This window comes from Coregonus clupeaformis, chromosome 27 (genome assembly GCF_020615455.1).
Source record: "Coregonus clupeaformis isolate EN_2021a chromosome 27, ASM2061545v1, whole genome shotgun sequence".
NCBI classification, from domain to species: domain Eukaryota; kingdom Metazoa; phylum Chordata; class Actinopteri; order Salmoniformes; family Salmonidae; genus Coregonus; species Coregonus clupeaformis.
This window is the reverse complement of record NC_059218.1, coordinates 23,210,908-23,231,996: the sequence shown is the minus strand read 5'-3', so window position 1 is coordinate 23,231,996 and position 21,089 is coordinate 23,210,908. Positions and strand designations below refer to the sequence as shown.

General features: G+C 46.1%; 3 protein-coding genes across 3 annotated transcripts; 1 reads left to right on the top strand and 2 right to left on the bottom strand.

Annotated features, from left to right (window-relative positions):
* Positions 1 to 2,408: 2,408 nt before the first annotated feature.
* Positions 2,409 to 3,979, bottom strand: LOC121541157 (growth arrest and DNA damage-inducible protein GADD45 gamma-like). The gene is made up of 3 exons (XM_041850136.2): positions 3,732 to 3,979; positions 3,406 to 3,613; positions 2,409 to 3,288 (listed from the first exon to the last, which is right to left on the bottom strand). Exons 1-3 carry the CDS (start codon positions 3,830 to 3,832, stop codon positions 3,175 to 3,177), a joined length of 423 nt encoding a protein of 140 aa, XP_041706070.1. The 5' UTR covers positions 3,833 to 3,979; the 3' UTR covers positions 2,409 to 3,174.
* Positions 3,980 to 6,825: 2,846 nt separating this feature from the next.
* LOC121541156 (growth arrest and DNA damage-inducible protein GADD45 gamma-like) lies at positions 6,826 to 8,418 on the top strand. The gene is made up of 3 exons (XM_041850135.1): positions 6,826 to 7,074; positions 7,185 to 7,392; positions 7,507 to 8,418. The coding sequence occupies exons 1-3, from the start codon at positions 6,932 to 6,934 to the stop codon at positions 7,618 to 7,620; spliced, it is 465 nt and encodes a 154-aa protein (XP_041706069.1). The 5' UTR covers positions 6,826 to 6,931; the 3' UTR covers positions 7,621 to 8,418.
* A 7,121-nt stretch (positions 8,419 to 15,539) lies between these two features.
* On the bottom strand, positions 15,540 to 19,188 carry nim1kb (NIM1 serine/threonine protein kinase). Its single transcript, XM_041850134.2, has 3 exons — positions 18,885 to 19,188; positions 18,416 to 18,684; positions 15,540 to 16,675 (listed from the first exon to the last, which is right to left on the bottom strand). Exons 1-3 carry the CDS (start codon positions 19,159 to 19,161, stop codon positions 15,920 to 15,922), a joined length of 1,302 nt encoding a protein of 433 aa, XP_041706068.1. The 5' UTR covers positions 19,162 to 19,188; the 3' UTR covers positions 15,540 to 15,919.
* Positions 19,189 to 21,089: the final 1,901 nt, after the last annotated feature.

The following is a 21,089-nucleotide window of genomic DNA, read 5'->3' as shown; positions in this document are numbered from 1 at the left end:
GTTCCCTCTCCATGGAAAGCATGGCCAGTGCATTCAGACGTTCCTGGCCCATTGAATTTCGCAGGAATGTCTTAACTCGTGTCAAAGTTGAGAAACATCTCTCAGCTTCAGCTGTTGTCATTGGAGTAGTTATGAGGATGTTCAACAGAGTCACAGTCTCAGAGAACGTCTCCTGGAGGTTGTAGCTCATGAGAACCTGGTACAGTGCCAGTGCACCACAGTTTGACTTTCTCGTCATCGGCAAAAATACCGTTCAGTCTCTCCAAAAGCACACTGGCGATTGAGACTGAGGTTGATTCCGAGATGGGAAGGAACTCAAAAAAGCGCTCCTGCACTTTGTGGTTGCTATCTATGTACCTCAGCACAAGCACCAGCTGTGTCTGTGTAGAAACGTCCGTGGTCTCGTCAGCTTGGATAGCTACGAAGTTCGCCGACTTCACCTCCTCCACAATATGTTCCCTCATGACCGCTAGCATACACTCCAGTAGCTCGTTTTGAATGGTCTTTGATGTGAACTTCTTTCAAAGAGACAATCGAGTTGCACTGAACGTTAGCCATCTTGATAGTAGTACGTGAATTGATTGACGCTGCTACCCGCTCTTTTCTTAGTTACGTTCATGGTTATGTTACGTATGACGAAAGCGCGTAAGTGCAAGCCCTCAGAAACCCATAGAGATTGTATTGAAAGCTCTGATATTTGAAAAAAAATTTTTTTACATGAGAGTCTATGAGAGACTTCTGGGGCGATTTTCAACCTGACTGAAATCGCCCCAAAAGGGGGGCATTTGAAGCACGACTTTAGCCTGATTGGACATTTAGTGGCAGATCAGACGTCTAGATTAGAACACTGATAACTACTGTTGCCGTGATATAATTGATTAGAAAAAAATCTCTTCCTTTTCCCGTTTGGCAGTGCGTCGCCCATATCGCCCTAATGAACACACCGCCCCTGAGTCATTTGGTAGCACACCTGACACATACTGTAGGTCTGGAGTGAATTCAATAGATAATTCAACTAATAGTAAACATAATTGGCACAATATCAATGGTCCACATAACAACCAAAGGTACTTCCATCAAACACCACCACTCTAGTAAAAAAGTAGAACCCTGGATCTGAGTGAATCTTAAACAGCCATAAGACACATTAGCAACACCACTATCCTCCATCCACTGCCTCTAAAGCCACCACATGCAGTCTGCACCCACAGGACTGGTTAGAGGCAGTCCTCAGTACACAACACCTATAAATACACACATTGACCATGGAAGTTAGAATCAGGTGCAAACTCCGGTTCACAGCACCAAAGTAAACTCTCTCCTAATCCTGCTGCAACATGCAATTGGAAGTAGGTATGCATTATGTGCACCATGGTCATACACACTATAAGGAAATGTGATCAATGTGAATAGGTGTGCCTAATTACCATATGAGGGAATAAGTACGGCATTCAACCACATCTCAACTCTTAAGTGACTGAGGACATAAAGTGACAGTTAATCATAATATAATAATAATAATATGCCATTTAGCAGACGCTTTTATCCAAAGTGACTTACAGTCATGTGTGCATACATTTTTACGTATGGGTGGTCCCGGGGATCGAACCCACTACCCTGGCGTTACAAGCGCCATGCTCTACCAATTGAGCTACAGAGGACCACATCAATGTATTATTGATCAATCACTCTGGTTACCTTCCATCTGATTAGTGACAGACACTACAATTGTTCTCCTGTACTGCTGTGTGTTAAGGCACAGGCTCAAGCTCTGTATGTTGTGGGTATGTGTGGAGGAGAGGTCTGTTAGGGCTAGCAGATATGGGGATCAATTCAATCGAACCTTCATAATATCACAGAAGGGTTTTGGGTGCTGTAAAAACATACTACAATCCACCGTCTTGGAGTTATAGTATATTTTTTTACCTGATGTAGTTCTGTCCTTGAGTTGTTCTTGTCTATTAATGTTCTGTATTATGTCATGTTTCATGTTTTGTGTGGACCCCAGGAAGAGTAGCTGCTGCTTTCGCAACAGCTAATGGGGATCCTAATAAAATACCAATAAAATACCAAATACCAAGATAGACCCCTCACAGGTAAATGCTTCCAGTGGTCAGAATAGATGTGGGCCTGCATAAACATGGATATAACAGGCCATGATGATAGGTCAATTAGGATAGAATCCAGTACATCAGGCCTACGGGATGTACAAGTGTTGGGTAATGGTTAGAGCACCAAACAGTGTGTAAGTGCCAATGGTTATTTACGAATGATTGTTGGGAGACTGATTTGATACGACAGTTGAATTTGTTTTTAGCATGGAGAGAACATTCAAGATCCAAGATTTATGCTTAACTTTTTATTGATCATTTTGTCAAACATTACATTTCTAAAGTGAAACCTTTAGAAAATAACAAATGTATTCAATCATATATCATCTTTCTTAGTTTTTGACAATCAGGAATTCAACAGTAAAACATTTTATAGAACAACAAATGTAATATATCTTTATTTTTAGTTTTTGACATAATCAGGAGTTCAACATTGTAACATTTTCGATAATAACAACTGAAATAATATTTTGTTTATATTCTCAAATTAAATGTCTGAAGTGAAACCTTCAGATCATTACAAGTAAATTTATTTTTCTCTTTCTTTTCTTAGTTTTTGTCATATTCAAATAATCTAAAGTGAAACCTTTAGAGAATTAAGACAATTCTGGAAAGTGGGAAGTATATCGCTGAATGCAATGGTGTTATGCTGCTCAGCAAGAAGACATTTTAAAAAGTCAGTTCTTAAGAATGCTTCTTCTTGGCACCGCTTCTACTCCTACTGCGCGTGCTTCAACGTGCGACGTTCGCTCTGTGGAACACAGGATGCAGAACTCGCTTCTCCTATCTCTCCAAACCTCATCCGCACAAAGAATGAGGGCCGTTTGTCGCTCTTGTGACATACCTGACCTCATTCACATAAAGAATGGAAGTCATCTTGGCATGGACGGGACAAGAGATGACGAAATCACGGGGGCCCATTCGGGCTGGCCACGCGCTGCCTGGATCGGAATCCTCCTCAGGAGTATCCAGGGATGAGAAACAGTGTCATCCTGTAAAAGGATGAGTATTTCCTTATAGGTTGAAGGTTTACAGCATCTCAAGATAGAAGAGTAGTCCCAGATCAGCGCTTAGGGAGGGTGATCTCTGGAACCCAGTCGTTCACACTGCGGCTCTCCTCACAGAACAGGTGCAGCTTCTCCAGAGCAGGGTCCTCCCAAGAACCATCAGCTGAGTTCTGTTGACAAACAAGAGGGGAAAGGAACATTAGTCACATGGACACAATGAATGGTTTAAATCATTCTCTATTATTAAATGGTTCAATAAAGTCAGTTTGAGTTGAAATAGCACATACTGTGATAAGACAGCAGTGGGCATCTTCAAGCTGGCCAGTCTTGTCACCAACAATCTCGGCCAGGCGCTGCATGTCGTTCACTCTGACGATGCTGATGTCGTTGTCAAAACAGTAAGACTGGATGAGGGTGAAGTGGATCTGGAGAGCAATGTCACACTCACACTCCACATCGGTGGCCAGGACGCAGAAAGACACACTGTCTTGGTCACTGTTGAGATAAACAAAATTAGCTTTCATTAGTCAATGTTATCATATAATAAAACAATGATTTCAGTAATGAGTAAATGTACAAAATTAAGCACAAATTCAGTACATAAAACACTTACTCATTCATTATTTTGGCACTTTCATAGACACCAACAGTGAGGCGATCCTCACACTGGGCAGACTTGAGAGCTTCCTTCAGAGATATGCCAATAGCTTCCATTTTGAAGTTTGTAGAGCCCAGTTCGAGGATATGTTGATCAGGTTTCAACAGAAGAGTGTTTGTGCTATTTGTAAGAAATAGCTAGTATTTATAGGGAGGACGTGGCACACTAGCGTTCTGTGATTGGCTGCTGGGAGACAGTGCGCAAGAGACCCCCTAGCAGGCTCGTGCCTATAGACAAAACCTCGGAAGAAAGGACAGGGCAGTTTCCGTTCGATTGAATGGATCAAATGCAGAACTCCCTGACGTTTATCCGATGTACTGGATTAATTAATTCCGATTTGTGCAGGGTCGGTTTGGATGATGAGATTATTAGCCTACTGTAATATCCATAATAACCATCCATATCCAAGTGACACATTTAAGGCTTCCAAACTACATAAAGATATCGCTATACTTTCTAAAGCTGGTCAATTTTTCTGGTGCATACTTCATGATTTAAATAGAGTAAATGCATGATATATCAAGTAGATTTAGCATACATTTAGCATACAACTTTATGTATTAAGAAAGATTTCTGGAAAAACGTAATATTATTGTGTTACTTACTTAAATATACAGATAACTGACAACTTGTAGGTCTATACAATTTTGTTGGTTAGGCAAGTATTGGAGAACAGAATTGGCCCAACGTTCCTATTTGCATCCGATTATGGCACGCGCCGCTGTTTTGCATTTGTAAAACCATGGTTGACTTCAGGCGCGTGGCATTTGGAGATGCCTGTATCTCTCTCCATAGCAACAAGATCCCATCTGTCCGTGGGGGTGGGGGAAGGTGAAGGTGTCAACAAAGAAAACTTCTGCTGCACGATACAAGCAGAGATAAATCGGCACCTGCAGAGCACAATGGCCAATGACCGCCGCAGATATTACGCATAGGCAACATAAAACGTTTGTCTTTAAATAAGAAATTGTAATAGAGCGCATTAGTAACCTTAACGGGTAAAACGCACAGAAGCAAGTGCAATAGTTTGGAAATTGCAATATTGTAGAAGTCTCGCTGCTTTCCCTATATTATTTTATTGCATAATATACCCAAAGTATCCTACATTGTGACCACAGTGTTTCAACTTGCAAGTTGCAAACCCAACTTCATCTTGTGATTAGGCAATGAACCAACATGATTGCTACTACTAAATTAATAGAACGTTGCTAATAGAAAGTAGGCTAGTTGAAGTTATCTGCTTGTTTGGCTAATTTGCATCTGTACAAAGAACTTTTGAGCCATGGGTCAATGTGCAGTTGGCTATGTCATTCGCCCTAGCGAGCCATGGCTTGAGCCAGGAACACCTGTCACGCGCTGCTGGGGAGGGGGCCCCATCTGGCAGATGTGCTGCTTCATGAACAATGCGTCCTATATCGACTTGCACGCGCCTGCCCTGTTGCCATGCTAGGTTGAGCCTTCCAAAAATAGCCTAGTCTTTGAGCTGCTATCAGATTATTCAAACATTGATTCAAGGAACCCTATCTTTTATGTTTGTAAACTGTTGTGCATTAGGCTAACCTATGCAAAGCTATGGGTTGTTGTTGCCTGCAACATGGGCCATTTAAACCTCTCAACTAATGATTGCCTGATAATAAACCAATGATAATAAACTACTCTAATTGCTATAATCAATTCGTTTATTTTGTAGCAAAATAACCTGCTTTAATCAAAACAGCATATTTATTTATTAGGTGTGTTCATGCCCCAAACATTTCTGAATGATTCAATCTTGGGCTGCAACTCATGCGCGTGGCCTCTATTAAAGATACGACTACGCCTATCAGAGATTCATAGTCCTGAGTTTTGACCATACGCTCACTTTATTTACATTTAAATTGGATCAAAACTCAGACAACAGACTTTTTCTTCAAGCGAATGTAAAGACTCGCGGACAATAGGAACGGGGGGGTCCTCATAGCAACAGTCCTCCATCTGCTGCGCTGCTATCCACCAAACAATGGAGCTGAATCAATCACCGCGAACCTGTTATCTCGACCCTCTAGAATTACACATGCAGCAGTCCTATTCTAGATTACGAAAGTGGATCAAATTAGGCCAAACTGCGTAATATTTGGATTTGTGTATAGGCTATTAGGCTTTATCCTGCAAATATAACTTGGCCTGAACGGTTCACGTGCCAGTTGCTCAACATTTATAATTACTTGTATGGCAAAGCATAGATATAATCTTCATTGGTCCATGTGGCAAAAGTAAATAAATAAAAATTCGGACAGCTGATGGCAATCACGTGGTTAGTGTAGGCCAGCAGTGATGATTGTGCGGCACGCACAGCCTCCTGGCACGCGCTGTTAATTTGCATTTGTATTGAGAGCGTGATAATAGGAGTTTCTGCGTGCACAAAAGGGTCCGTTTTTGGTTCTACAGATGGCCATCCTCCACCTGCCCTCTCCAAACGGGGAATGGTGCGCCTTCTGCACACTTTACTTTCACTATATTATTGTTTGTGTTTAGACATACTTTCACCTAAAACTGAAACATACAGAATCTAAATCAGAGACAAATCGGGCACTTTTAAGCACTTTACAAAGTTTTATAATATCCAATTGTCAAACTTTGGAATTTTAGAGCGTCTGCTAAATGACGTAAATGTAATGTAAATGTCGTTTCAGTAGGCTTATAGACTGATTTAGCCTAATAAATGATCAAATGCATCTCCAAAAGTATCTTTTGAGGCTATTGGCATTAATTAGTGTGTCATGTGAAACAATCAAAACTCAAGTAAATTTGTGATGCAAAATATGACTGCCAAAATGTCCATTTATTGAGTTTAAACTGGGAGAGAAGTCGAAATATTATCTAAATCCATCTTAAATAAATACAACATTTTTTGTTTTCGGTTGGCGAGCATGCCCGGCACAGAAAATGACGTGCCATGATGGCCCCTATCAATCTGCCATGAGCCGTGTGACAATAAAATTAGCATACCATTTCGCCATTCAGGTCAACCAATTAGGGCGCTGCGTATTCACAGCGGCCACTAGCCCAAGGATATAAAACGCAGCACAGTCCCTTCAGAATCACTCGTCTTTTCTGATTTACTCTCCGACTACACTACCTCCCTCTCACGAAGTTTTGGAATATTCAGCATCATCATGACTCTTGAGGAAGTTCTGATCCAGAAGCCAGCTGAGCGTGCCCAGTGCACTGGCAAAGTCCTGGAGGAAGTTCTGCTCTCTGCTAAAGACAACGACTGCCTGACCGTTGGTGTCTATGAGTCTGCTAAAGTTATGAATGTGTAAGTATGAGCTTCTTGAAATGCTGATGTAAACTTAATTTCTATCTATGTTTGCTAAATTTGAAGTCATTTTGCATATACTTATGGTGCTTCTATTTTTTTCTTTGCAGTGACCCAGACAGTGTGTCTTTCTGCATCCTGGCCACCGATGAGGAGTGGGAGTGTGACATTGCTCTCCAGATCCACTTCACCCTCATCCAGTCTTACTGTTTTGACAATGACATCAGCATCGTCAGAGTGAACGACATGCAGCGACTGGCCGAGATTGTTGGTGACAAGACTGGCCAGCTTGAAGATGCCCACTGCTCTCTTATCACGGTATGTACTATTTCAACCCAATCTGACTTAAAACATGCAATAATATATCGTTTTTAACTGTTCATTGTGTCCATGTGACTAATGTTCCTTTCCCCTTTGATTGTTTGTCAACAGAACTCAGCTGATGGTTCTTGGGAGGACCCTGCTCTGGAGAAGCTGCACCTGTTCTGTGAGGAGAGCCGCAGTGTGAACGACTGGGTTCCAGAGATCACCCTCCCTAAGCGCTGATCTGGGACTACTCTTCTATCTTGAGATGCTGTAAACCTTCAACCTATAAGGAAATACTCATCCTTTTACAGGATGACACTGTTTCTCATCCCTGGATACTCCTGAGGAGGATTCCGATCCAGGCAGCGCGTGGCCAGCCCGAATGGGCCCCCGTGATTTCGTCGTCTCTTGTCCCGTCCATGCCAAGATGACTTCCATTCTTTATGTGAATGAGGTCAGGTATGTCACAAGAGCGACAAACGGCCCTCATTCTTTGTGCGGATGAGGTTTGGAGAGAAAGGAGGAGCGAGTTCTGCATCCTGTGTTCCACAGAGCGAACGTCGCACGTTGAAGCACGCGCAGTAGGAGTAGAAGCGGTGCCAAGAAGAAGCATTCTTAAGAACGGACTTTTTAAAAATGTCTTCTTGCTGAGCGGCAATAACAACCGTTACATTCAGCGAAATGTTTCCCACTTTCCAGAATTGTCTTAATTCTCTAAAGGTTTAACTTTAGAAATGTAATAATGGCAAAAATGAATATAAAAAAAATGATAAATATTAAACTTATAATTCTCTAAAGGTTTCACTTTAGAATGTTTAACTGTCAAAAAAGAAAACAAGGAACTAACACATAATTCTCTAAAGGTTTCACGTTAGAATGTTTTGCCTAACTTTGACAAAAAGAAGAAAAACATGAACGTATGTTATCTGTTTATATATGTTTATGCTTGAGAACATTTCATTATGTTAAAAATGAAATACATAATGAATTATAATTATTTCAATGTTTTAATTAAGGAATGTTTATGTAAAAAAACGAATACCCTAATAAAACTAAATGAATATTGTATTTGTTGTCATGTGTTTTCACTCTCATTACTAAGTTTAGAGGGTAGCCTATGCCTACTTAGTTATGGTGGGGAGGTTATTGGGTTGACAAAAAAATGTGCTCAGCAGGCGCTTATGTCTGTCAACTGCTCGCTGTTGTCACATCAGTAAAAGTCTGTGTTCCCTCCCTCCCTCCCTTCTTGGCTCATCTGCATGTGTATGGGGGGCGCACAATAGCAGCGTGCGCTCTGCTGTCACATCCAGCGGTCCACACAGAGGGACTATTGTCTGACTGGCAGATGTCTTTGTAGCCACAACGTGCCATCTGCCGCTTTCTGCAGGTGAGGCCGGACGAGGGAGGAGTCAAGGGTAGTTTGGGGGCCAGAGTAGACTGGTTTGGGGAGAAGGGTGCAACTGCAGACCACAATTTGGGGCATTCCTGTATGTGGGCATTCTTGCATCTGCAGAAACCCCTCCTTATTCTTCTATTGATCACTTCTTTAAGCTTTGACTCCAGCACATAGGCGGGAGGCAGGGGCACTCCGCCGATAAACCCCACAGAAGAATAAGAGGCGGGGGCGACAACGGTAGTGTCCTTTGCCCCCGCTTGTCATGCACTGTTTTCCTGCAGTTCTGTTAACGACGGCGAGGGCAGGTGTTCGGCAGACGGGAGCGATGGACACTGTGAGCTGGCTTCGCCAGCTTGTCCTAAGGAGTACTCCAGTACACAGCAGGCAGGGGCGACACCGTGAGCTAGCTGGCTAAGCCAGCTCACAGTGTCCTTTGCTCCTGCCTGCTGAACACAGTAGCTAGCGGTAGGCGGGGGTGACACTGGTAGACAGTGTCCTTCGCCCCCGTCTGTCGGGCATGGTTTTCTCCGGTACACAGCAGGAGGGAGGCAGTGGCGACACCATGTGTTTGCAAGATAGCACACAGTGTCGCTAACTAGCTAGCACACAGTGTTGCCCCAGCCTCCAGCCTGATGTGCTTGGGGGAGCCCCCGCCTGCTGGCACGGTTTCCGCAGGTACACAGCAGGCGGGAGGTGGGGGAAACACTGTGTGCTAGCTAACTAGCAAGCTAGCACACAGTGTCACTAACTAGCAAGCTAGCTGGCAGAGCACCAGATGATAGCCAGCCCCCTATTTAAACCCCCAAACCGAATAGTGTGCAACTGCAGCCCGCAATTTGGGGTGTTCCTGCAATTTGGGCTATTGTTTACATGGTGTCTAGCAGGACACTGGTGAAACTTTTGTAAACACTTAATACAAAGAAGCTGGATAGCAGCCCTAAATCTGCTTGCATAAGGTTTACATTTGACCTCCACCTGCTTCAGATTAACAAAACCTGCATGAATGTCAATTAAGTCTTTATTGCACTTTATTTTGATTTTTTTTAAATATTCAAGCATCAGTAAGTCACAATAGTAGAAGTTCCATTTGGTGGTTGAATATAATACAGAGACAAGCACCTGTGCATAATCAGTCTTCTCTAAAGGCAAGAAAAATCACAAAGACAAACAAGCATACTGTGATGTCACGAGAGGCTGTGTCCTGGAGGGACGTTACATCCCCCTGAGATGGCTGCAAACCCAGACAGCTATGGCTCCATCTGCTGGTATGGTCGGGAACTCCAACCCTCTATGGCCAATCTTCCCACGCAGCTGAAACCAATCAGGAGCTGATGAGCTGAAGGTTTGTTGAAGGGAAGAGACACAGTCTCGAGGCGGGGCTCTCTGGAGGACAAGAGTGCTGCAACGTCCACTTCCAGGAGGAATATAAGGATTTGGAGATACTTACCTTTGGGGAAATACTCACCTTTGGATATATGCACCGGTGGAAATACGTGTGGGACATTTGGAAGGACGTTTTGCTGGGTTGGCCACTAGCTGCAACGTGGAATACAGTAAGACTGGGGAAAAGTTATTTGAGCGAGTGAGAGTTATGATTTTGGATGTGGAAGAGACATCCCTGAACTGTTAACCCTTAAAGAGCCACCAGAGAACAGAATTGTGTTATACTTTCGTTAGTTTCCCAAGACCTTTAATAAAATCCTTGTTTTGGTTGAACCTGGTCTCCTTGCACTACTTGAGCAATCCCGCTGAAAGCTGTGTAGCCTCTCGTGACATCACAGATGGTGGAGAATACGGGCAAGCTCAAGCGTTAATAGTGCATGTCAGAGGAGGATACCGAAGGTTTGATCACCCAGTTTTCCAAGTTGGCCGTAGGCTCCCCGCCGACTGAAATGGAGGACATATTGAAAGCCCTTGTTGCTGGCCAGCAAGCCCAGATGCAAGCAAACGTGGCTCTCTTGGAGGAGCAAAAGAAAGCCAACCTTCTGAAGGCAGAGGAATTGCCGTTGCAGAGACAGAGGGTGGTCCAAAATACCCGCCCAATAAAGGCAAGTGACTTTATATCTAAGATGGGAGCTACCGATGACATTGAGGCATACCTGCATGCATTTGAGGCCACGGCCACTAGGGAAGCCTGGCCCAAGCAACAGTGGGTTGGTCTGTTAGCCCCCTTTCTAACCCGGGGAAGCGCTGAATGCTGTCCGGGACCTGGGCCCTGACCAGGTTACTGACTATGATGCCCTGAAGTCTGAGATCCTCAGCAGATATGGACTCACCAAGTTTGGTATGGCCCAGCGCTTTCACAGTTGGACCTTCCAACCAGACCAACCTCCTCGGGCGCAGATGCATGAACTTGTCCGAATCGCAAGGAAATGGCTGGATCCGCAGAGGAATACAGCAGCAGCGGTGGTGGAGGCCGTTGTGGTGGATCGTTACCTCTACGCGCCCTGCCTTATGAGGCAAAACGGTTCATCAGTCAACAGGCCTTGACCACGGCTGATCTGACCGTGGAAGCTGTGGAAAAGTACCAGGCCACAGCGGAGATGCTGAATGCTTCCCGGAAAAAACCCCCAGGAGTGCGGCCCCACCACAAATGGGGGAAAACCCGTCCAAAGGACCCCAAGGTCTCGAACCCCGCCGCGTCAGGACTTATCCCGGCTCAGGGGGAGCCAGAAACCAGGCGGGTCCAAGAAGAGTACACCAGGATGGGGGAACCTCGACAGTGTTACCGGTGTGGGGGAGATGGGACATATCTCCTGGCAGTGTGGGGAAACCAGCCGATGAACCTATGCCCACTGCGGAGTCCTCCAGCTCAGCACCCACACATCGTTTTGCCTCGCTCTTGGGAGTCGCAGATGGCGGCCCAGATCGACCCCCCACCTGCCCGGTAACGGTGAATCACCATGATGTGGAGGCCTTACTGGATTCTGGTAGCCGGGCCACCCTGGTGCGTAAGGATTTGGTGGGCCCAACGTGTCTGACCCCGGGAAAGTCCTCCCAGTTTCCTGTGTCCATGGGGACACCAGAGAATACCCCATTACTGAACTTACAATGACCAGCACACGGGGAACCATACACACGACGGCGGGGTGGTTGATTCCCTCCCCGTCCCTGTCCTAATTGGACGAGACTGCCCAGCCTTTTACCCACTCTGGAGAGAGTCTCAGGAGAGGATAACCCGAGTACCTCGGAAACGGAGAGGCAAGACTCATCCTGGGAAGGCTCCGGTGCAATCCTCCGAGTTACTCACTCCCCGCCCGGGCTCTGATAGGGATGGCAGGTGCCCAGACCGACACCGAGACTGGTCCGGATACGGGAGAAGAGAACGCAGCCCAGGAAAGTGCTCCGTTCTCCAGTGAAGAAGACGTCCCAGGCACCCAAGAGCTTCCCCCTCTCACAGGCCAGTATGGTACGGCTCAATTACAAGATCCTACTCTTGCAAATGCCTTAAGAAATGTGCAGGTATTAGAAGGTGTAGTGTTAGGTGATAAGACAACCCCTACTTACCCCCATTTCGCAGTAAACCGGGGGTTAGTATATCAGATAGTCAAGAAAAATGAGGAAGTGCATGAACAGCTCCTCGTGCCACAGCCCTATCGGGCCACAGTACTCAACCTAGCCCACACACACCCGCTAGGGGCCCACTTGGGAGTAGAGAAGACTAAGGAAAGAATCATGCAACGTTTCTTTTGGCCAGGAGTACACAAAGAGATAGAGAACTACTGCCGTAGTTGCCCTGAGTGTCAGCAGGTTGCGCCAAAGCCCCCATATAGAAACCCGCTCATTCCCTTGCCCATTATCGAAACTCCTTTTGAGAGGATTGGATTAGACATAGTCGGGCCCTTACCGAAAAGTGCCAGGGGACATCAATACATTCTGGTCATTCTGGACTATGCGTCCCCGGTACCCGGAGGCCATTCCGCTGAGGAAGGCTACATCCAGACAAATCGCCATAGGAGCTGTTCCGTCTCTCAACTAGTCTGGGAATCCCAAAAGAGATATTGACGGACCAAGGGACTCCGTTCATGTCCAGGGTGATGAAAGAACTCTGTGCTTTACTGAAAATCAAACAGCTGAGAACCTCGGTCTACCACCCCCAGACAGATGGCCTAGTCGAGCGTTTTAACAAAACACTAAAATCCATGCTGCGGAAAGCGGTAGGGGAAGATGGGCGCAACTGGGATCAGCTGTTACCATACATATTATTTGCGGTGAGAGAGGTACCTCAGTCTTCTACTGGGTTTTTCACCCTTTGAGCTCTTGCTTTCCTACAGACCCAGAGGACTGCTCGGACATCGCCAAGGAGGCCTGGGAGGAGCAGCCATGCCAACAGCGGACACTGATCGACCATGTAGGGGCTATGAGGGAGAGAATGAAGGCCATCTATCCCATGATGCGGGAACACCTGGAGGCCAGTCAGCGGCAACAGCAAGCCTCCTACAACAGATCTGCTCAACCCAGGGAGTTTAAGCCGGGGGACAGAGTGCTGGTCCTGGTGCCAACCGTTGAGTGCAAATTCCTGGCAACCTGGCAAGGACCATATGAGGTCATTGAACGCATGGGAGAAGTAAACTACAAAGTGAGGCAACCAGATAAAAGGAAAACTGAGCAGATTTATCATGTTAACCTTTTAAAGAAGTGGCACGCCAGAGAGGCGCTGTTCAGCTCTCTACCCCCACAGAGACCCAGGAACCGGCGCGAGAGGAGGTTCAGCTGGGTCCAAATCTGTCCCCACATCAACGACAGATGGCCCTGGAACTCGTGGAGCAGAACCAGGATGTCTTCTCCTCCCTTCCCGGTCACACAGAGGTGGTCCAACATGAGATCCGCACCATGCCTGGCCGAACGGGTAAACCAGCGCTTCCCGTACCGCGTGCCAGAGGCTCGTAAAGTGGTTATACAGAAGGAGGTAAGGAAGATGCGGGAGTTGGGAGTAATCGAAGAGTCCCACAGTGCCTAGGCAAGTCCCATCGTACTAGTTCCCAAGCCAGACGGTTCAGTACGATTTTGTAATGACTATCGGAAGTTGAATGAAGTGTCTGAATTTGATGCATACCCAATGCCTCGTGTCGATGATTTAATAGACTCCTTGGGGCATGCTCGTTTCCTAACCACTCTTGATCTCACAAAAGGCTACTGGCAGGTGCCCTTGACCCCGGCGTCTAAGGAGAAGACAGCCTTTGCCACCCCGGAGGGGCTCTACCAGTATACCCGACTTCCGTTTGGTCTCCACGGGCACCTGCCACGTTCCAACGCCCTGATGGATCGAGTCCTTGCGCCCCACAAGAGTACGCAGCGGCTTATTTGGATGATGTTGTTATACAAAGTCAGGATTGGGCCAGCCACCTACCCCGGGTACAAGCGGTGCTGGATTCGCTCAGGGAAGCAGGGCTCACGGCAAACCCGAAGAAGTGCAAGGTGGCCTTCAGTGAGACAAACTACCTGGGGTACACCATTGGGCGGGGGTTGGTCAAACCACAGGAAGCCAAACTGCGGGCCATACAGGACTGGCACGCAGCCCATCAACAAGAAGCAAGTAAGGTCATTTTTGGGCCTCGCTGGCTACTATAGACGCTTTATTGCAGATTTTGCTACCATAGCTGCACCGTTGACGGAGCTGACGACCAAACGCCACTCACGAATGGTGAAGTGGAACCCTGCGGCGGAGGCGGCTTTCCTCAACCTGAAGCGAGCACTCTGCTCCAGTCCGATCCTGGTGGCACCAGACTTCAAGAAGGAATTCATTGTCCAAGCGGATGCTTCGGAGGTGGGTCTGGGTGCTGTCCTCACCCAGGCACATGACGGTGAAGAACATCCCATTCTCTACCTAAGCAGAAAGTTACTTCCAAGAGAGAAGAACTATTCAACGGTGGAGAAAGAATGTCTGGCTGTAGTCTGGGCCCTGGAGTCCCTTCGGTTCTATCTCCTGGGCCGACGTTTCATGGTGGTATCTGATCACGCCCCTCTGCAGTGGATGGCCAAGAACAAGGAATCAAACAGTAGAGTAACCAGATGGTTTTTGAGCTTGCAACCGTTTAACTTTTCTGTTGTCCACAGGGCTGGCAAGCACCACGGCAATGCGGACGCCCTCTCCCGCGTGATGCCTTCTTCGCTGCCTTTACCCCGGCGAGGACGTCGGTCCCGAGGAGGGGGATGTGTGATGTCACGAGAGGCTGTGTCCTGGAGGGACGTTACATCCCCCTGAGATGGCTGCAAACCCAGACAGCATGGCTCCATCTGCTGGTATGGTCGGGAACTCCAACCCTCTATGGCCAATCTTCCCACGCAGCTGAAACCAATCAGGAGCTGATGAGCTGAAGGTTTGTTGAAGGGAAGAGACACAGTCTCGAGGCGGGCTCTCTGGAGGACAAGAGTGCTGCACGTCCACTTCCAGGAGGAATATAAGGATTTGGAGATACTTACCTTTGGGGAAATACTCACCTTTGGATATATGCACCGGTGGAAATACGTGTGGGACATTTGGAAGGACGTTTTGCTGGGTTGGCCACTAGCTGCAACGTGGAATACAGTAAGACTGGGGAAAAGTTATTTGAGCGAGGGAGAGTTATGATTTTGGATGTGGAAGAGACATCCCTGAACTGTTAACCCTTAAAGAGCCACCAGAGAACAGAATTGTGTTATACTTTCGTTAGTTTCCCAAGACCTTTAATAAAATCCTTGTTTTGGTTGAACCTGGTCTCCTTGCACTACTTGAGCAATCCCGCTGAAAGCTGTGTAGCCTCTCGTGACATCACAATACTGATTTCAGAGACTATCGATGTCTCATCAAACAACTAAGGAGTTGTCTAAAAGCAATGCTCTTTCAGCACATTCTTCATATTTCATGCTGTCTGTTCTGCTATGAATAAAAGTATATAAGTATCATTTATATACTAAAAATGGTGCTTTTTAAATTCATTTTGATGGGACTCATTATTTCATCAGGCACGTTTACACCTCTATTTCAGCTTCAAAAGATTTCAAATAACAATCTTACTTTGTTAGAGACATCAATCCTCCACAACTGTTCATATACAGAGGTTCCTATGTTACATTCATACTTTCATCCCAAAGTGCAATAGAACATTTGTAGCTGTATGACCCTGAGTGAATGTTCAAAGGACCTATGTCCAAGCTGGTCACTTACTGAAGGACACATAACCTGGAGGAGTGCATCAGACCTCTGTAGGCTCGGAGGCCCTCTCTCTTAGGGTCCCGGATCAACCCTCCGACCACGGGCACAGTCTCGGCGCCACGCCTTTTCTGGGCGCGGTGTAAGAGGATGCGGTAAAGTCCGGTGATGGGGCTGCGGCTATCCTTGCCCTCGTTGTTGCGTATGTGTTCCATGTTGACACCCAGCTCCTCCAGGGAGGCCCTGATCTCCTCCTCCTCATCATCCAGCTCCCCTGGCTCTGCATCCGCTAGGCGCAGAGGGTTGAGGGGGAACGGTGGCACCACAGTCCACGGGTACTCCACAGGAAGCAGCCAGTCACAGCCCAGCATCTGGTCCACCGCATAGCGTTCCGCTGGCACAGGCTTCAGGATGCCCCGGATCAGCCGCTGGCATGGGCCTGGCACCCAGGGCGGGAGGGTGTAGACCCCCCCTATAACAGCAAGCCTCAGCTTGCCAATGGTGTCGGCTCGGAAGGGCATGGTGCCAGTCACCATGAAGAAGAGCAGGACACCCATGGCCCATACGTCCACTGGCGGACCCACATAGCACTCGTCCCTGAAGAGTTCAGGTGCGGCGTAGGGGGGAGAGCCACAGAAGGTGTCCAGGGTGTCGCTGCAGTTGGTGACCATGGTGCTGAAGCCAAAGTCAGCCACCTTCACACAGCCATTACAGGTGTACAGTACATTCTCAGCCTTCAGGTCCCGGTGGATTATGTTTTTGTCATGCTACAAACAAAAACAATACACATACTGTAAGAAATAATTTGATGATTTAAATTGACTAAAATAATACCTTTATATCAAGAATCTCTGTATTGGACTGTAATAAGACCTGCGGTCACATTGCTGATCCTACAGTATACAGTGTATTCGGCAAGTATTCAGACCCCTTGACTTTTTCCACATGTTGTTACATTACAGCCTTGTTCTAAATTAAATAGTTTTTTTACGTCATCAAATTACACACAATACCCCATAATGACAAATCCAAAACGTTTTTTTCGAAATTTTTTGAAAATGTATAAAAACTGAAAAACTGAAATATCACATTTACATAAGTATTCAGACCCTTTACTCAGTACTTTGTTGAAGCACCTTTGGCAGCGATTACAGCCTCGATTCTTCTTGAGCTTGGCACACCTGTATTTGGGGAGTTTCTCCCATTCATCTCTGCAGATCCTCTCAAGCTCTGTCAGGTTGGATGGGGAGCGTTGCTGCACAGCTATTTTCAGATCTCTCCAGAGATGTTCGATCGGGTTCAAGTCCGGGCTCTGGCTGGGCTGCTCAAGGACATTCAGAGACTTGTCCCGAAGCCACTCCTGTGTTGTCTTGGCTGTGTGCTTAGGGTCGTTGTCATGTTGGAAGGTAAACCTTTGCCCCAGTCTGAGGTCCTGAGAGCTCTGGAGCAGGTTTTCATCAAGGATTTTTCTGTACTTTGCTCCATTCATCTTTGCCTCGATCCTGACTAGACTCCAAGTCCCTGCCGCTGAAAAACATCCCCACAGTATGATGCTGCCACCACCACGCTTCACCGTAGGGATGGTGCCAGGTTTCCTCCAGACGTGACGCTTGGCATTCAGGCCAAAGAGTTCAATCTTGGTTTCATCAGACCAAAGAATCTTGTTTTTAGTTGCCTTTTGGCAAACTCCAAGCGGGCCGTCATGTGCCTTTTACTGAGGAGTGGCTTCTGTCTGGCCACTCTACCATAAAAGCCTGATTGGTGGAGTGCTGCAGAGATGGTTGTCCTTCTGGAAAGTTCTCCCATCTCCACAGAGGAACTCTAGAGCTCTGTCAGAGTGACAATTGGGTTCTTGGTCTCCTCCCTGACCAAGGCCCTTCTCCCCCGATTTCTCAGTTTGGCCTGGCAACCAGTTCTAGGAAGAGTCTTGGTGGTTCCAAACTTCTTCCATTTAAGAATGGAGGCCACTGTGTTCTTGGGGACCTTCAATGCTGCAGAAATGTTTTGGTACCCTTCCCCAGATCTATGCCTCGACACAATCCTGTCTCGGAGCTCTACGGACAATTCCTTCGGCCTCGTGGCTTGGTTTTTGCTCTGACATTCCCTGTCAACTGTGGGACCTTATATAGACAGCTGTGTGCCTTTCCAAATCATGTCCAATCAATTGAATTTACCACAAGTAAACTCCAATCAAGTTGTATAAACATGTCAAGGATGATCAATGGAAACAGGATGCACTTGAGCTCAATTTCGAGTCTCATAGCAAAGGTTCTGAGTACTTATGTAAATAAGGTATTTCCGTTTTTTCTTTATTATAAATTTGCAAAACATTTCTAAAAACCTGTTTTTCTTTGTCTTTAAGGGGTATTGTGTGTGGATTGCTGAGGATTTTTATTTGTTTAATCAATTTTAGAATAAGGCTGTAACGTAACAAAATGTTGAAAAAGTCAAGGGGTGTGAATACTTTCCGAAGGCACTGTATGTGTATTCAATTGAATGCTACGGACCATGTGTTTGATGGCGGATAGGATTTGTGCGAAGGTGATCTTGGCCTCGGCTTCTGACAGCTTGCCCTCGGAGCAGATGTGTGTGTGGAGGTCCCCTCCCCCGGCATACTCCAGCACCAGGTAGAGGCGGCTGTGTGACTCCACCACCTCGTACAGACGCACCACATTGGCATGCTGCAGGGCCTCCATGCTGGAGATCTCCCTGGAGAGCAGCCTCTGGGCCTGAACGTCCAGCCGCATCTTATCCAGCACCTTGATGGCCACCTTGTCTGGGGGGAGAGAAGGTGAGAGGTGTTGGACACTTGAGACAGGTGTTTTCCTCAGTTCATTTTCAATGTGCTTTACTGTGGTGCTTTCACAGTCACACTAATGAATTGCTATGCTGTTATCATCATTACATGGATGATGATACCAGCTGCACTGATTAATTGTTGATGCAATTTTGCACGGTCAGCAGTGTGGCCTTTACCTTTGGTGAGGGCGTGGAAGGCCATTTTGACGTGGGAGAAGGTTCCAGAGCCGATCTCACCACGGACCTTGTAGAAACCAATCCTACGGCCCACAATCAGCTCCTTGATGGTCTGCTCATCCTGACACATTTTGATGGTGAGCTTCTCCAGGGGGGTGAGGCATAGGGGCGGGGTATCCTCCTCCTCATCCTGCCGACCTAACGAGCTGACTGACAGGCTATAGCGGCTGTGGAGAGTCTTCCTCCTGGTGGACACCTGGTACTGGCCCCCTGGCATCCTTACTGCTGCTCAGGTCATGGCAGATTATGGACTGTGGACAGGAAACAAAATATATACAGTCATCTTGAGAACCCAATACTCCACAGCATTATGGATGACCTAGACAGTAACTATGAACTGAATTATATAGAGGAGAGCGTGGTGTAAGTTGAGGCATTTTTTTAAACATTCAGCATCATTCAGTCAAGGAAATATAGTATTCTTTCTAACAAAGATACAGTATCTACATATATTTCAAGATGTTGTGTATTCTTGGAAATAATCAGAATTAATGTAAACATTACCATTTTGGAAACATAGCTTGTACAAAAAAAAGTGGTCACTTGGCACAAATTACACTGGGTTAAGCTGCCTACAAATGTCTGTTCTGAATGAAATCTTACTACCTTTTTAAAACCATGTCTATCTTAATTTCCCAAAACACAATTCAACACAATCATAATAATTTTTTTGTCTTTTAATAATTTTAAGCATCTTTTAACACAGGCGTAACACCTAACAAACACTTTTAACATAGGCCAGGCAAAGGGAGGGTATTTTACTGAAATTTCAGAAGTTTAGCAGTAAACTACTAGAATATTGGTATCTTTGAAGGATTTTATTTAATCTATCAAAATACTTCTAGTGATTCAGATTATCACAGATGTCTGTAATCATCTCTGGCCCTCTCTCTGGCATTATCACATGTAAAATACACAGAAAAAAATATAAACAATTTCAACATTTTTTACTGAGATACAGTTCATATAAGGAAATCAGTCAATTGAAATAAATAAATTAGGCTCTAATCTATGGATTTCACATGACAGGGAATACAGATATGCATCGGTTGGTCACAGATACCTTAAAAAGAAAGTAGGGGTGTGGATCAGAAAACCATCATTTGCCTCATGCAGCGTGACACATCTCCTTCGCATATAACCTTATTCTAAAATGATCAGGCTGTTGATTGAGGCCTGTGGAATGTTGTCCCACTTGTCTTCAATGGCTTTGTGAAGTTGCTGGATATGGCGAGAACTGGAACATGCTGTTGTACACGTCGATCCAGAGTATCCCAAACATGCTCAATGGGTGACATGTCTGTTGAGTATGCAGGCTATGGAAGAACTGGGACATTTTCAGCCTTCAGGAATTGTGCACAGATCCTTGCGACATGGGGCCGTGCATTATCATGCTGAAACATGAGTTGATTGCAGCTGATGAATGGCACGACAATTGGCCTCAGGATCTCATCGCAGTATCTCTGGGCATGGAAATTGCCATTGATGACATGCAATTGTGTTCGTTGTCTGTAGCTTGTGCCTGCCCATACCATAACCCCACCGCCACCATGGGGCACTCTGTTCACAACATTGACATCAGCAAACTGCTCGCCCACACGATGTCATACACGCTGTCTGCCATCTGCCCCAGTACAGTTGAAACCGGTATTCATCCATGAAGAGCACACAGCGTGCCAGTGGCCATCGACAGTGAGCATTTGCCCACTGAAGTCGATTACGACGTCAAACTGCAGTCAGTCAAGACCCTGGTGAGGACAACGAGCACGCAGATGAGCTTCCCTGAGATGGTTTCAGACAGTTTGTGCAGAAATTATTCGGTTGTTCAAACCTACAGTTTCCTCAGCTGTCCGGGTGGCTGGTCTCAGATCATCCTGCAGGTGAAGAAGCCTGATTGACATATCTAGGCCCTGACTGACAGTTATGCTGCCATTGTTGTTTTAGATTCCTCCAGTCTCTCTCCAGTAGAGGACATTTCTCAGTAGAGACATTTCCAGTTATTCTAGAGCCAAACTTCCGTTTTGAGCGTGTCACTTGTCTCTGTGCTGCGCTATTTGCTGCTACTTGGCTATCTGCTAAACTTTACGGGTTTTACTTTTTTTAAACCGTTTAATCAATCTTCATTTAACACATTTTACCAACGTC

What these genes read in the sequence shown, in the direction of transcription:
- LOC121541157 (XM_041850136.2), bottom strand. Translation starts at nt 3,832, where the DNA reads ATGGAAGCTATTGGCATATCTCTGAAGGAAGCTCTCAAGTCTGCCCAG. An exon ending in AGTGCCAAAATAATGAATGA is followed by an intron (nt 3,614 to 3,731) that starts GTAAGTGTTTTA and finishes TTATCTCAACAG; the next exon opens with TGACCAAGACAGTGTGTCTT. An exon ending in CCCACTGCTGTCTTATCACA is followed by an intron (nt 3,289 to 3,405) that starts GTATGTGCTATT and finishes GTTTGTCAACAG; the next exon opens with AACTCAGCTGATGGTTCTTG.
- LOC121541156 (XM_041850135.1), top strand. Translation starts at nt 6,932, where the DNA reads ATGACTCTTGAGGAAGTTCTGATCCAGAAGCCAGCTGAGCGTGCCCAG. An exon ending in TCTGCTAAAGTTATGAATGT is followed by an intron (nt 7,075 to 7,184) that starts GTAAGTATGAGC and finishes TTTTCTTTGCAG; the next exon opens with TGACCCAGACAGTGTGTCTT. An exon ending in CCCACTGCTCTCTTATCACG is followed by an intron (nt 7,393 to 7,506) that starts GTATGTACTATT and finishes GTTTGTCAACAG; the next exon opens with AACTCAGCTGATGGTTCTTG.
- nim1kb (XM_041850134.2), bottom strand. Translation starts at nt 19,161, where the DNA reads ATGCCAGGGGGCCAGTACCAGGTGTCCACCAGGAGGAAGACTCTCCAC. An exon ending in CTTCCACGCCCTCACCAAAG is followed by an intron (nt 18,685 to 18,884) that starts GTAAAGGCCACA and finishes CTCTCCCCCCAG; the next exon opens with ACAAGGTGGCCATCAAGGTG. An exon ending in TATCCGCCATCAAACACATG is followed by an intron (nt 16,676 to 18,415) that starts GTCCGTAGCATT and finishes TTTTGTTTGTAG; the next exon opens with CATGACAAAAACATAATCCA.